This window comes from Bos mutus, chromosome 25, assembly GCF_027580195.1.
Source record: "Bos mutus isolate GX-2022 chromosome 25, NWIPB_WYAK_1.1, whole genome shotgun sequence".
Taxonomy (NCBI): Eukaryota; Metazoa; Chordata; class Mammalia; order Artiodactyla; family Bovidae; genus Bos; species Bos mutus.
Window position 1 is genome coordinate 16,055,964 of NC_091641.1, and position 13,396 is coordinate 16,069,359.

The window sequence follows — 13,396 nt, forward strand, 5'->3', positions numbered from 1 at the left end:
TATTCCTAAGAGCAGAAATCTGATGAGCTATAAGGAACTTAGCCTCCACCTTGACTGAATCTGCCTGAAAACTCTCAGCTTCTCATTGCACGCTGAAGTAAAACAAGTACGTTTTCCTGGTGGACAGCACTTTTCATGAAATTGCTTTATCTGAAGTTTGCCTCGTTCTGGGCCTAAGAGCGTCCATTCTCTTGAGCTGTTTGTGAGTAGGTTGCCTGTCCTGAGTATATTCATTTGTCAGGATACAAGTTTGAAAGGGTGCCATTAATCCCTGTTGAATGCCACCTGTGTTACTGGGGGTCATCCCAAAATCTCAGCGTTTTACCCTATGTGATTTGATAAACCTTGTTAATTTTAAATCTCAGTAATTAACATTAAAAATGAAACTTTCATTCTATAATGTCTCACTCCTGTTTGGACTTAGTGATAACCCATCAAGCCTACAAATTATTTACCAAGTATAATATTCTATGTGCTGGGTCTAGAGGCAGGATAGAACACCCAGTATCAAGTTTAAATAAGGGTAGGTAGACATGAATAGGTTGGTGCCTACTCAAAGAGACCAGGCACCTGACCTGGGCCCAAGCTATAACCGTTTGACCAGTATCTCCAGGAATATCCAACATTTAGCCTGTTTTATGTAGCATTTTGCTAAGCAATCGAAATTAAGGGATGCTCCTTGGAAGAAAGGAGCATCTAGGACAAACCTAGACAGCATATTAAAAGACTTCACAGGTCTGTCTAAAAGCTGTGGTTTTTCCAGTGGTCATGTATGGATGTGAGAGTTGGACCACAAAGAAAGCTGAGCACCAAAGAACTGATGCTTCTGAACTGTGGTGTTGGAGAAGACTCTTGAGTCCCTTGGACAGCAAGATCAAACCAGTCAATCCTCAAGGACATCAGTCCTAAATATTCATTGGAAGGACTGATGGTGAAGCTGAAGCTCCAATATTTTGGCCACCTGATGGGAAGGGCTGACAAACTGGAAAAGACCCTGATGCTGTGAAAGACTGAAGGCAGGAGGAGAAGGGGACGACAGGATAAGGTTGGATGGCATCACCAACTCGATGGACATGAATTTGAGCAAGCTCTGGGAGCTGGTGATGGACAGGGAAGCCTGGTGTACTGCAGTCCACGGGGTCGCAGTCAGATACCACTGAGCAACTGAACTGAACTGAAGCAATCATACAAAGCTCACTAGGGTAGCTTTCAGTCCTTTAGTTTCTCTACCTTCCTCACGTTGCCACAGCAGTGCTTTAAGAGCTCTTCCACCATGTACCAGAGATGAACTCTTGAGGCCAGAGAAGTACTCTCAGTTCCAATGGCTCAGGGATCACTCCCAAGCTCATGTATCCTGGGCTTCAGCTCCATTTCTATATCCCCCACCCTCCCAGAGTACAGATGACACAAGACACACAGGCTGTCTTTCTATTCACAGAACGGTTTATTGACCTACCTCACCTGGCTGGCCACACGGCCCTTGGGCCAGGGGAAGTATCAGTCTAGTTGCAATTCGGCTGGACCACAGCCTCTGCCCTGCAAAGAGGGCCGCAGAGGCAGGAGAGAACGCTGGCCAGTGCAGCCCTGAGCACAAGAGAGCCCCAGCAGAGGTCCAGACTCAACTCCACTTGATGTTCTTGTCCTCCTCGGTCATGGCCGGCGTGTCAGTGACGAGGCCGGTGCCGATGGTCCGGTTGCCATCCCGCAGGGTGAAACGCTGGCCTTTCTCTAAGATCATTGGCTGCCGCAAGATGAGAGTGAGCTTCAGGTCCTCCCCAGGCATGGCCAGCTCCTGAAAGGCAGAGACAGACCATGCGTGTTTCAGGGCATCTTCACTTCCTGTTGGTTACCAAGGTTAAAGGTTATGGGAAAATGCAGCAGGGTGATTCCTTCTGGGGAAACTTCTGTCCCAGCTGTTAGGCATATGCAAAGGCAGAAAAGGACTGATGGGACTTCCTTGGTGGTCCAGTGGTTAGGAATCTGCCTGTCAATGTAGGGGACATGGATTCAATCCCTGATCTGGGAAACAAGATCCCACATGCCGCAGAGCAACTAAGCCCCTGTGCCACAACTACTAAAGCCCACGTGCCCTAGAGCCTGTGCTCTGCAACAGGAGAAGCCACCGAAATGAGAAGCCCATGCACTGCAACTAGAGAGGGGCCCCCACTCTCCCAACAGGAAAGCCTGTGCAGTGCAACGAAGACCAGGGCAGCCAATAAACAAACTATAAAGATAAAAATTTAAAAGGACTAGCAATTAGTGTCTCTAAAGTTTTTCTTGAGAAAAAAAACGTTTATAAAATTTTGGGTTATGCAGGTCTTGGGCTCAAGACTGCTTTTGAGCCTTTACGTAAAATACAGTGGGACTCTCTACTATACGAACTCTGCTGGGGAATCTGTGGGTCAGGGCTAACACAGCTAAGAAACCCTGGGTGAGGATTCGTTCCGCCTGAATCCACTGATCTGACCCTTCCATCACCAGCTCTCCCCTTGCATCATCAGCCAGGCTTTCTTTACCAGGGAAAAGTCACCCTCGCTGCCATATACATCATACCTTCCCTGGAGGCAAGATGATCCGACAGGCCATGTCCCAAGTCAGGGAGAACATGACAGGCATGAAGTGGGATACAAAAGGCTTGTGGCGGCCACCCTCTTCCTTGGTGAGGATGTACACCTGTGAGAGGGAGCATGGTGGAGCCGGGCCTGGCTGGAAGCACCGGCCCTCCACAGCGCCTGCCCACCATCACCTGGAGCCCTCACCTGTGCCTCCACCTTCTGGTGAGGCTGGATGGAACCTGGCTTGGCCATGACCAGGCCACGTCTCAGGTCCTCCCGCTTCAAGCCTCGGACCAGGGCCCCAAGGTTGTCGCCCGCCTCTGCCCTATCCAGGCTCTTGTGGAACATCTCAATGCCTAAGAGAGGGGAGACACACGGGAGAAGGGTGTGGGGGCAGAGGGAAGGCACGGGGGCCGGGGGAGGGTCTGCGGGGGGAGATGTCATCCTGGAGGCTCTGGGTCCCAAGGCCGCCTCCTGTACCTGTCACCACAGTGCGAATATTCTTGCTGTGTCCCAGGAATTCACACTCGTCTCCTTTCTTCAAAATGCCACGTTCGAGCGTGCCTGTCACCACTGTGCCCCGGCCTGGGACGGAACAGGACAGGGCATCAGGGACACCGGATGAAGCAGCAGAGAGGGGAAGGGAATGCGGTGAGCCAGGTCCTCACCGGGGATCGAGTACACTGACTCCACGGGCAGCAGAAAAGGCTTCTCCAGGTCCCGGGTGGGCACCGGGATGTATGTGTCCACAGCATCCAGTAGCTTCTGCACAGACTTCAGGCCTAGCTCAGGGTCACGTTGCTATGAGCGGGAGGTGACAAGACTCTGAAACTTCCATTCTGTTCCTGTTACTTGCCCAGAGCCAGGCCCCGCAGAGCAGAGCTCTGGGTGCCCATCCAGCCCCATCCCCAGCCTGACCCCGCCTTCACCTCAAGGGCACAGAGGGCAGAACCGACAATGATCGGAGTCTCCTCCCCTTTGTAGCCAAACTCAGTCAGCAGTTCCCTGATCTCCAGCTCCACCAGCTCCACCATCTCAGAGTCCTGCACAGCGTCCGCCTTGTTCACATACACCACCACATGCTCGACGCCAATCTGCAGGTAAGAAAGACACACAGATGGTGTCCTGAATGGCCCACCACCCCACCCTCCTTCCACCCTTTCCCAGGCTCTTGAGTACCTGTCTGGCTAGCAGTAAGTGTTCTCGGGTCTGGGGCATGGGGCCATCATTGGCTGCCACCACCAGGATGCAGCCGTCGAGGGGGGCAGTGCCTGTGATCATATTCTGGGGAGAGAGAGGAGAGGAAGTAGTGCGATTCCACACCTCCCCCGCTCCCCAGCCACCTAGCTAAGCACAGACACTTCTTTACCACCTGGTATGACTGGTCAGGCCCACAGATCCAGGATCTCCAACCCATACATCTCAAATATCTTAACCTCCTCCCCACAATCCTAACATTTTTCCTGAGGGGGGCAGTTCCCAAGCCCTGTCCCCAGTGGCTCTCTCACCTTAACGTAATCTGCATGACCCGGGCAGTCAGTGTGGGCATAGTGGCGGGCGGCTGTGCTATACTCCACATGAGCCGCATTGATTGTGATACCTCGGGCTCGCTCCTCTGGGGCGTTGTCAATCTCTTCGTACTTCTTAAACTTGGCCCCACCTCCCTCCGCTAAAACTAAGGGAAGGAAGGGAACACACTTTTCAGTAAGGCCCTTTCCACTTTAGAAAAGGACTGTCTAGGAGAAGCAACCTTCCAAGATACCCTCCCTCAACTCCTGGGGCTAGTAACTTCAGGTCAGAAAAAAAGGTTATAGAGCCTCAAGGGCTAGCCCTGTGACTTCTCTAGGCTAACAGTTCTGCTTACAGGGCACCTTCCCAGGGCTGGAGGGAGGCCACTGCGGGGGGTCCCCCAACTTATGCATCAAAAACTTCGTGTTCATGGGAAATGTCTTCTGCATCCTGCAGTGTACTGTCCGCCCAATTTCTGGCGCCTTGTGCCCTAAGTCACTTCAGTCGTGTCCAACTCTGTGCGACCCTATGGACTGTAGCCTGCTAAAACTAAGGGAATTCCCGGAAAGGAACACACTTTTCAGCAAGGCCCTTTTCACTTTAGAAAAGGACAGTCTATGGACAGGCTCCTCTGTCCATAGGATTCTCCAGGCAAGAATACTGGAGTAGATTGCCATTCCTTTCTCCAGGGGATCTCCTCGACCCCAGGGATCGAACCGGCGTCTCTTACGCATAACCTGTATTGGCAAGCGGGTTCTTTATTACTAGCGCCACCTGGGAAGCCACCTGGCGCCTTGGGGCCGCACTAAACATCTAGGCAGGTGCTCCGCGGGCCCCGCCCCCCTGGCTCCAAGTCCCACCTGCAGAGCAGGCGCTGCTGGAAGCCCCCCACCCCAACCCCACTTACTTTTCGTGATGGCCGCGGTCAGGGTGGTCTTGCCATGGTCTACATGGCCGATGGTACCCACGTTCACATGGGGCTTGTCACGCACATAGGTCTTCTTGGCCTCCACAGCCAGGCCACGGCACAAGACGGGCAGTGCCTGAGCCTTCAGCGGCCGCAAAAGACCCTGCAATAGTGGTGCCGGGCCGGCGCCGAGACCTGCCGGGGCAGATGCCTGGAGTCACCGCGCGGGTCTGAGCCCGGCAGCTCCCGACGACCCCCACGTGAACCCGGGCTGCCATGGCCCTCCCCGCCCCCTCACCGCTGAAAAGGGGCGTCGCGCGCAGCAGGGTAGCGGCCGCCATTGTGGTCGTACTGGCGCCGTAGAGTGTACCGAGCACCGGCGCTGGCGCGTGCAGCAGGAAAAGGGCAATTGAGAATGGAAGTCGCTTCCGGCGGAAGTTAGGGCCGAGAGGGCACGTCTGGGCCCCTCTAGCCTCCAATCTCTATGGCCCTATCAACTTCCGGGCGCGCGACCTAACTCGTCCAGGAAAGTGCTGATGGTGTAAGGGTGGGGAAGCTTTCCAAGGCGCCCTCCGACCTCGCGGGCTCAGGAGCCACGCAGTTCTCTCTGGTGGCGCCGGGCGGCGATGTGGAGCATCTCATAGCGCGCCTACGCCCGGGAGGCTCATGGGCGTTGTAGTTCCCAGGGCCGTAATCTGTGCTGGCACGTATCGTGGGAGGGCGAGGCCAGGTCCGGAGGGACGGTCCAGGCCTTCTTGAAGCAGAGGCAGCGGCCCCGGCGTGGGTGACTCCAGAACGTCTTGGCCCTGAACCACTTGGAGTCCAGTCCGACCCGCCGCGCGGGTCTGACGACAGATCTGGCGGCCTTGTGTCGCAGCTGGAGGTAGGACCAGCCGCTGCGGCCAGGCTGAGGGAAGACTCCCGGGAACCTGTTGGGCGTGGGTCTCTAGTGTGACCCACCTCTCTCCTAAGCCTTTGTTTTCTTATCTGTAAAGTGGGAATAGTATCTATTTCACAGGAAGATCGTGACATCTAGCTCTGAGAGGAAATGAGCTGGGCAAGAGACAGAAAAGCCCACAGTCTTTGAGACACCCCCACACCCCGGCTCACAGCCTGCGGGGACAGAGTTTCCTGCCCACCCCTGTCGCCCCTCAGCAGGCCAGAGAGTAATTCTCTCGACCGTCGGTCAACCCACCTAGTTTTACAGATGACCAGGTGAGAGACCAACTTCTTGTGCCTTTAAGGGCAGCCTGAGTCTGTCTTGTTCCCGCTGTGTCCCTGGCACCTACCACAGGGCGGGGCACTCAGTGAGTGCTCAATTAATGTCTGTTGACTGAATGAATGAGTGCAAGGATAGTAAATGACCTTTAACTTTCTCATCCATCATCTCATCACCGTGGGATGATAATAGCAGCTGCTTAACCTTGATTAATGTTTCCAAAACTCATCAGCTCCTAAGACTCAGTTGATGGTGTCTGTTTCAAATAGATTCCTTAATTCCTCCCTTGGAGATTATGATTCAGTAGTGTCTGGGTACAGACAAGAAAACCATATTTATTTTTAACACTCTTCTTAAACTCAGAGGAGTTTGGGGGACTCAGAATTAGAGCTTTTCATGGTTCAGGCGTTGTGCTTCATATTGCGTCACATTCAGTATCACATTCAATGTTATCCTGTGTGATAGGACCCCATTTTATTAGTGAGAAAACTGAGCATCAAGGTAATTAAGGAACCCAACACAGCTAAACTCCGAAAAAGTGTGCACTTAGCTACTTCACCATACTATAATTTAACTGTCATTTTACAATGAGAAACTTCCTAAGACTTCCGTCTTCCTGGCCCTCTAAACCCATCAGCTTTGATGAGGAAGGGCTTGTACAATATGAGGAAGGGCTTGTCCCCAACCTGAACCTCAGTCATTCCACTTCTAGAAATTTATCCTAAGACACTGTCAGCCACTACCAGGATATGAAATATTGGGGGCTGGTACTTAAATTAATGCTTTCTTTTTTTAGTGGTGCTATATTTATTTTAATGTGTATTAGTTTGAAAGAAAGGCTGGCATTGTAAATGTTTAAAAAAATGTTGAATCAATTAAAAGAAACACTTGGTAGATAAAATGGGTGATATGAATATATGGCAAATCTGGGGAGAGGTGTATATGAATGACTGAAATTTGCAAAACACAGTGCTCAGAAGAGTCCAGAGAGAGAGAGTTTTTGTAGAGCTGTTGACTGTTGCACCCTATGTCACAGGAGTCTTGATTTGCAGATAACAGAATTTACATGGGCTGGTTGGAAAATTGTGTCAAGGTGGTAGGCGGCCTACAGAATTGTGGGGTGGGCTGGAGAAACAGATCCTAAGCCATAGGTCTGATCTGACCTGCTAAGAAAGCCGCTTCTACCGCCACTGCCACCAGACACTAAATGCCAGGACTTGGACTTGTCTGCAACAGCTGCTGCTCATGGTCCTGCAACCACTTCCACATCAAGAGAGTGACCTTTGGGACTTCCTGGTGGTCCAGTGGTTAAGAATCTGACTTCCAGTGCAGGGGACTTGAGTTCAAGTCCAGATGGGGAACTAAGATCCTACAAGCTGCAGGGCAACTGGGCCCATGTGCCACAACTACTGAGCTGGTGGAGTGCTCTGGAGTCTGTAAGCTACAACAAGGATCCCGCCTGGCACAACTAAGACCCGACACAGCCATAAATGAATAAACATTTTAAAAAGAAGGAGACACCGAGGAGACAGACCACCTTCTGACTCTGGGAGTTGTTGCATCAGGATGGGAAGCCTGGAACTATCATGCCCATCATGCTCCCATCCATGGTGAAGCCAAAAATCCAGAAGTGGGCAAAGCAAAGAGGATCTTAGAAGCCTGGACTCTACATGGTGTGAGATGACAAGTATCTTTATTGTTTAAGGCAGATAGTGTTAAGAGTTGTCTGTTACTTGAAGCCAAATACACCCTAACAGTTAAGTCTGCCTTACAGCACTTGGACGTATTTCTTGGTGTCACTTGTCTGAGACTAAGTGACTTGAGTAGGGTGAGGACTGGGCTTCCTTTATGTCCATATACTGTGTGCCTGGCCACAGCAGGCCTCTGTGCATATTTGCACTTGAACTGTTCACGAGCCTTCCAAATCGAAGGGTGCTACCACTGTGATGCTATGAACCTAACATACCCCAAACAGGACACTTTGTTTCTCCCCTACTCTCCTTACATATCTGAATAAATGGCACCACCTTTGTCCTTTCCCCCACCCCTACATCTGTCCATTACCCAGTCCCACTGGTTCTCTCTCCAAAATAAATCTCAGTGTGACCGCTTCTCTCTCCCCTGTCAACACTGGGGTTCAAACTGGGATCATCTCTCGCCTAAGTTACCTCATGATGTCTCCAGTGGGTCCTCCAGCTTCTGTCCTTATTCTCAATATCTGTCAAATCCATCTTCCACACGACCAGATCAGTCTTTAAAATGTGAATCAGAAATGAATCCTCCCTCAATGACTCCTTAGTACACGTGGAATAAAATCCAAACTCCTACTTTAAATGGGTGAATTGTATGGCAGGTAAATATATTTCAGTAAACATATATTTTTTTGGTCAGTAAACATAAGAAAAAAAAGTCCGACATCCTCCCTACGGCCTGTGATCTGGCATGGGCATGATCTAGCCCCTGTCCACCCCTCTGATCCCCATCTGGTACTTTCCTCTCACTCTCTCCAGCCACACTGGGCATCCTTCTGTTCCACAAACACCCCACGATTGCTTTTACCTCAGGGTCTTTGCAAATGTGCTTTCGTCTTCCTGGAATGTTCTTCCCCGGAGCTTTCCCCATGGCTTGTTCCTTCTCATCTTCCAACCTCACATGTCACCTCTTCTGACACCCTCTTACCAACGGCCCTCTTATTTTCTTCATAGCACCTAAGTATCCAAAATTATCTTAGTAGTTGGCTTGTTTGTTGGGTTTTGTTTTTTGTTATTTTTTTCTCTCTCACCAGCTCATGATACTAATAACTTATTTTTTATTTTAGGAATAGTTTCTAACAATTAGGTCAAGAAACATTTGTTGAAGGAAGAATTTGTTGAATCATTTCAGTTGATCATTCAGTGACGCATTGTGTTGGGCTTAAGTTTCTCAGTGTTTTCAGTGGAAAGCAAATTTTGTATTCACATTCACTTAAAAAATACAAGTGAATCACTATAACTTCTGAGGCCTTTGCTTTATAAAATGGGGGTGAGTGAAGAGGCTAAAATTTATGATCTGTAAGGATTTTTTGTAGCTGTTTAACTTCTAAAAGGAGGTGGGTCTGCTGTAATTGAAATGGGTTCTGGGCTGACCTATAACTTAGTAGCAAATTGGGGACTAGGACTTAAAGCCTTGTCCTTGATACCACTCAGCAGACTTATTGGAAACTCAGGGGCATCTTTCACTCTTTTCAGGGGCTCACAAGTTACAGACACTTCTGTCACTCAGGATATTCCAGCCAGCCTGGCAGTGTTTCCTCAGAAATCCCTCTGGACATTCTCCTTGGAATTCTGCCTTGGCCGGGTCAGCATCACCCCCCTCCTGGACCACTGCACCCATCTCCTCTCTATGTCCAGTCTCAACGCTCCCATACTGGCCCTGATTATCCTTCCAAACACAGAACTCCGATCACACTCATGTCACTCAGATGTGAGTGGAGACATTCCAGTTGGAAACACTCTGTGAAGCTCACACAAAAGCTGCTAAATAAAAGGCACTTGAGAGGCTGCCTCAGTGCCTTGGCCTTGCGTAGCTTCTTAGAGGGGGCTACACTTTGGAGCCTGAAACCAGAGGAGGAAGACTGGCAGAAGCAGGGGAATGGCGTGTGTAATACCTACGTGTAATATTACGTAGAGACAAGCCTACATGAAGGTGGAGTGTGTTAGCTGTCAGATGTTCTGACTGAGCAAAGCATGATTTGTTTGGAGGGGCAGGAAGTTCTGGCCAAAACACCAAGGCTGAATTTGACGTCTCCATCTCTTGGGGTGGGGGAGGGTCCAGATGACCTCCAGAAGCAGCCGGTAAGCAGCCACTTTCCCCTCAGGGAGAGACTCTGGTTTTCCTTTGAAGAACCACCCTCTGCTGTGCTCAGCCCATCCCTACCTCAGGTGATTGATCGGTCCATGATCCAGTGTTTACCAATCAACCTAATCTATCCTTCATGGTCACAACTGTCCATTCAGGGTTAGTATTGTGTTTCAGCCCCCACTGGTGACCTGAAGTTCAGTTCCGGCACTTACTGCCCAGAGTTAGCAGAGACCCCACAAGGTAAGGGCTCACTCCACAAGACTGCCCCCACTTCAGATGCCAGCTGCAAGTGGGGTCCCCTGGCCATCTATCCTTCTTGCCAAGCACCTACAGATCCGGGAGTGTCCGTGAGCCCCCTCAGGTTTGATAATTTGCTAGAATTCACAGGGTACAGAAAAGCACTATACTTACATTTTAGTACAATTACGATTATATTTTATAATCAAGGATACGTCAGGAACAGCTAAATGAGGAGCTACATAGGGAGAAGTCCTGGAGGGTCCACATAGACTTGGGGCATATCACTTTCTCCACACATCAGTGTCTTCACTGACAAGAAGCCCCACCGAGCTTCAGTGTCCAAAGTGTTTATTAGGGGTTTCAGTACTTAGGCACAGTGGAGTAAATCACTGCCATGTGACTGAACTCAATCTTCAAGTCCCCTTCCCTCTGGAGATGAAACTGGCTCAAAATCTCAACCCTCTAATCATAAAGTTGGGGCTTCTGCTGACCAGCCCCCAACTTGAAGCTATGTAGAGGCTTGCCATTAGTCATTTCATCAGCAAAAACTCAGGTGTGATCGAAGGGGTTCACAAGTAACACACTTCTGTCACTCAGGAAATTGCAGGAATTTTAAAAGTTCTGTGCTAGGAACCTGCAACAAAGACCAGACAAATTCCTTATTATACAAAAGATGGGCACTGGGTGACCCAAGCTGAGCTGATGAGATGTAGCCCTACTTCACTTGAGCTAGAATTATTGGAAAAGCTATGATCTATCTCTGCTGGGACCGAAGCTAGTAGAATGTAAGCTTGGAACTCTGGTGGCCATCTTGCTCCCTAGGAGGGGGCAATCTGCTTGAGAAGGAAGATAACCCAGAGGAAAGCAGAGCTAAGAGAGCAAGTTCACATGGACCCTGTTTGAGCCTCTGGCTCCTGCCATGCCTCGTGTCATTCTATCTCTGATTTTTTTTTTTTTTTTTTAGCCATGCCACATGGGATCTTCTATGCCACATGGGGTCTTCCTAGACCAGGGATGGAACTGTGCCCCCTGCAGTGGAAGCACAGAGTCTTAACCGCTGGACTGCCAGGGAAGTCCATACCTCTTACTTTTTAATTCTGTGAACCAACAAACTCCACCTCTTTTAGGACCTTAAATGGAGTAGGGGAAGCAGTGGTCCTATTACTTGTAGCTGAAAGCATCCTTAATATTACATCCCCTGTTCCTAAGGAGGAAGAAGTGTTTTGCTTTTCACATTAACAGCTTGCTTAACCTGGGCTCTGGACCCATCCTTCCCCTGGGATGGTAATTGAAACTTCACTCCTTCAATTACCATCCCTTCTACTGGCTCCTTTCTCCTAAGACTTCAGACATAAAATCCAGCTTCCCTCAGGATATAAACAAACAAGCAAACCTTTCCATCCTCTACAGCCCTCCGTATCTCCTTCCCTTTTTGGCCAAACTGTGTAGCACAGCTCTTCACATTCCCACCCCCACTTGTTCACCTTCCATTCATCCCTCAGTCTGCTACCATTGGCTTCTGCTTCCTTCACTTCCCTAAAAATGACTCTCAAAGTCACTAAGCAATCTAAGTCAGTGTTTTCTATAGGAGACAAGAGCAATGCCCAGTCCCATGGATCCCTTATCATTTGTGTATGAAGTGTTTGCCCAACCACCCCACCCCACCCAATTATGTGCATGCACATGCTCTTATTACCACACCCCCTGGTCTTTGGTCTGTGGTGTTTTTCATACAATTAGACCTTCTAGATGTTTTTTCTTTTTCTTGATAACTGTCCTGTCCTCAGGCTACTGGAAGCTTTGCCTTGATGAAGTGCCTGAGAATTGACGTCTCCCAGGGGAAGCCCTAGTTAACCGCTGAAGAATGCTAGTACAGGAAAGGCCCAGCTCCCTTGTTTCTGGATAAATCTGAGTCACAACTTACATCCAGAACTTCCCTGAGGGATCAAGCTGAACTACTCTCACGTTCTCTGAGATTACACGTTCTCTTGGTTTCCTCTCCTGCCCCTCCCACTCTTTTACTAGTTTCTCCTGGTAGCACTCTAAAAAAAAATCACTGGCACACAAATTCTCATCTCTGGGTGTGCTTCTGGAAAACCTGATCCAAGACATCATCTCGGCACTTTCTACTCTTTTTTTTTTTTGGCCTGCCCGTTAAATGTGGTTTGTTTCCCAAAATTAAGTTCTAGGCCCTATTCTCTCTACAGGTAATACCAGGACAAACTAATTCATGTCCATGCCTTTAACCACTACTTGTGTCTGATCACGGATCACACTGCTCAGACTGTAGATCTGTCTCTGGTGGACAGCTCCACCTAGTCGTCCTCAGACATCTCTTACACCAATACAGTAAGTCATTAGGCACATGTGACTATTTTAATTAACTAAAAAAACTCTTCAGTTCCTTAGTCACACTAGCCACATTACAAGTGCTCAAAACCCACATGTGGCTGGTGGCTACCATACTAGGCAGTCCTGATAGAGAACATTTCAGTCATTGCACAGTTTATTGGACAGTTTAGACAGTATTTCCAAACTTAATTCATCATCACCAGCCCCTTTCTGTATTCCTCACCTTGTCTCTCTTCTGGACAACAATGGGCCAACTACAGAGAAAGGGAGTGTGAACCTGTCAGGGAGGAGCGGGGTGATCACAGAACTAGAGTCCTTTCCACTGACATCTTCTGAATTGGAAAGATGGATGGACAAAGATGGTGACGAAGACCTTAACAAAGGCCACCTGGTGAGCTGATGCTAATTCGGCTAGAGCTGGGGGAGAGATGGGGACTAAGACTGGCTAGGCCAAGACTTTGTGTTTCAGGAATATCAAGTGATCCAAGCCAATCAGCTAAAGTCAGTTCTGGAAATTTTACTGCAAATATCAGAGCAAAAACATGCCCCTGCAAGAGTTGCTAGGCTATTAGGACTTAAAATTGGAGCTATAGAAATCTATTTTGCCACTAAGGGAGGCACGGGGAGAGCTCAGTCTAGAGGTGAACCACAGGTTACTGATATCTTTTGGCCCTTTTATTCAGCTGTTCCTGAATAAACTTGATCCATTCTTTTCAATGGCTTGAGTCCAAAGAGTCCCTTATTGCTTAGGCCAGTGGAGCTGGGTCAATGAGA

The 13,396-nt window shown here is 49.4% G+C and overlaps 1 protein-coding gene across 1 annotated transcript; it reads right to left on the minus strand.

Annotated features, from left to right (window-relative positions):
• Positions 1-1,421: 1,421 nt before the first annotated feature.
• Positions 1,422-5,425, minus strand: TUFM (Tu translation elongation factor, mitochondrial). Its single transcript, XM_005894501.3, has 10 exons — positions 5,270-5,425; positions 4,972-5,166; positions 4,064-4,230; positions 3,735-3,839; positions 3,485-3,649; positions 3,224-3,356; positions 3,036-3,140; positions 2,760-2,911; positions 2,554-2,673; positions 1,422-1,792 (listed from the first exon to the last, which is right to left on the minus strand). The coding sequence occupies exons 1-10, from the start codon at positions 5,310-5,312 to the stop codon at positions 1,619-1,621; spliced, it is 1,359 nt and encodes a 452-aa protein (XP_005894563.1). The 5' UTR covers positions 5,313-5,425; the 3' UTR covers positions 1,422-1,618.
• Positions 5,426-13,396: the final 7,971 nt, after the last annotated feature.

Coding starts and splice junctions, on each gene's coding strand:
- TUFM (XM_005894501.3), bottom strand. CDS start 5,312: ATGGCGGCCGCTACCCTGCTGCGCGCGACGCCCCTTTTCAGCG. Junction 5,167..5,269: donor CGCGACGCCCCTTTTCAGCG/GTGAGGGGGCGG, acceptor CTGCCCCGGCAG/GTCTCGGCGCCGGCCCGGCA. Junction 1,793..2,553: donor TCATCTTGCCTCCAGGGAAG/GTATGATGTATA, acceptor TCTGCCTTTCAG/GAGCTGGCCATGCCTGGGGA.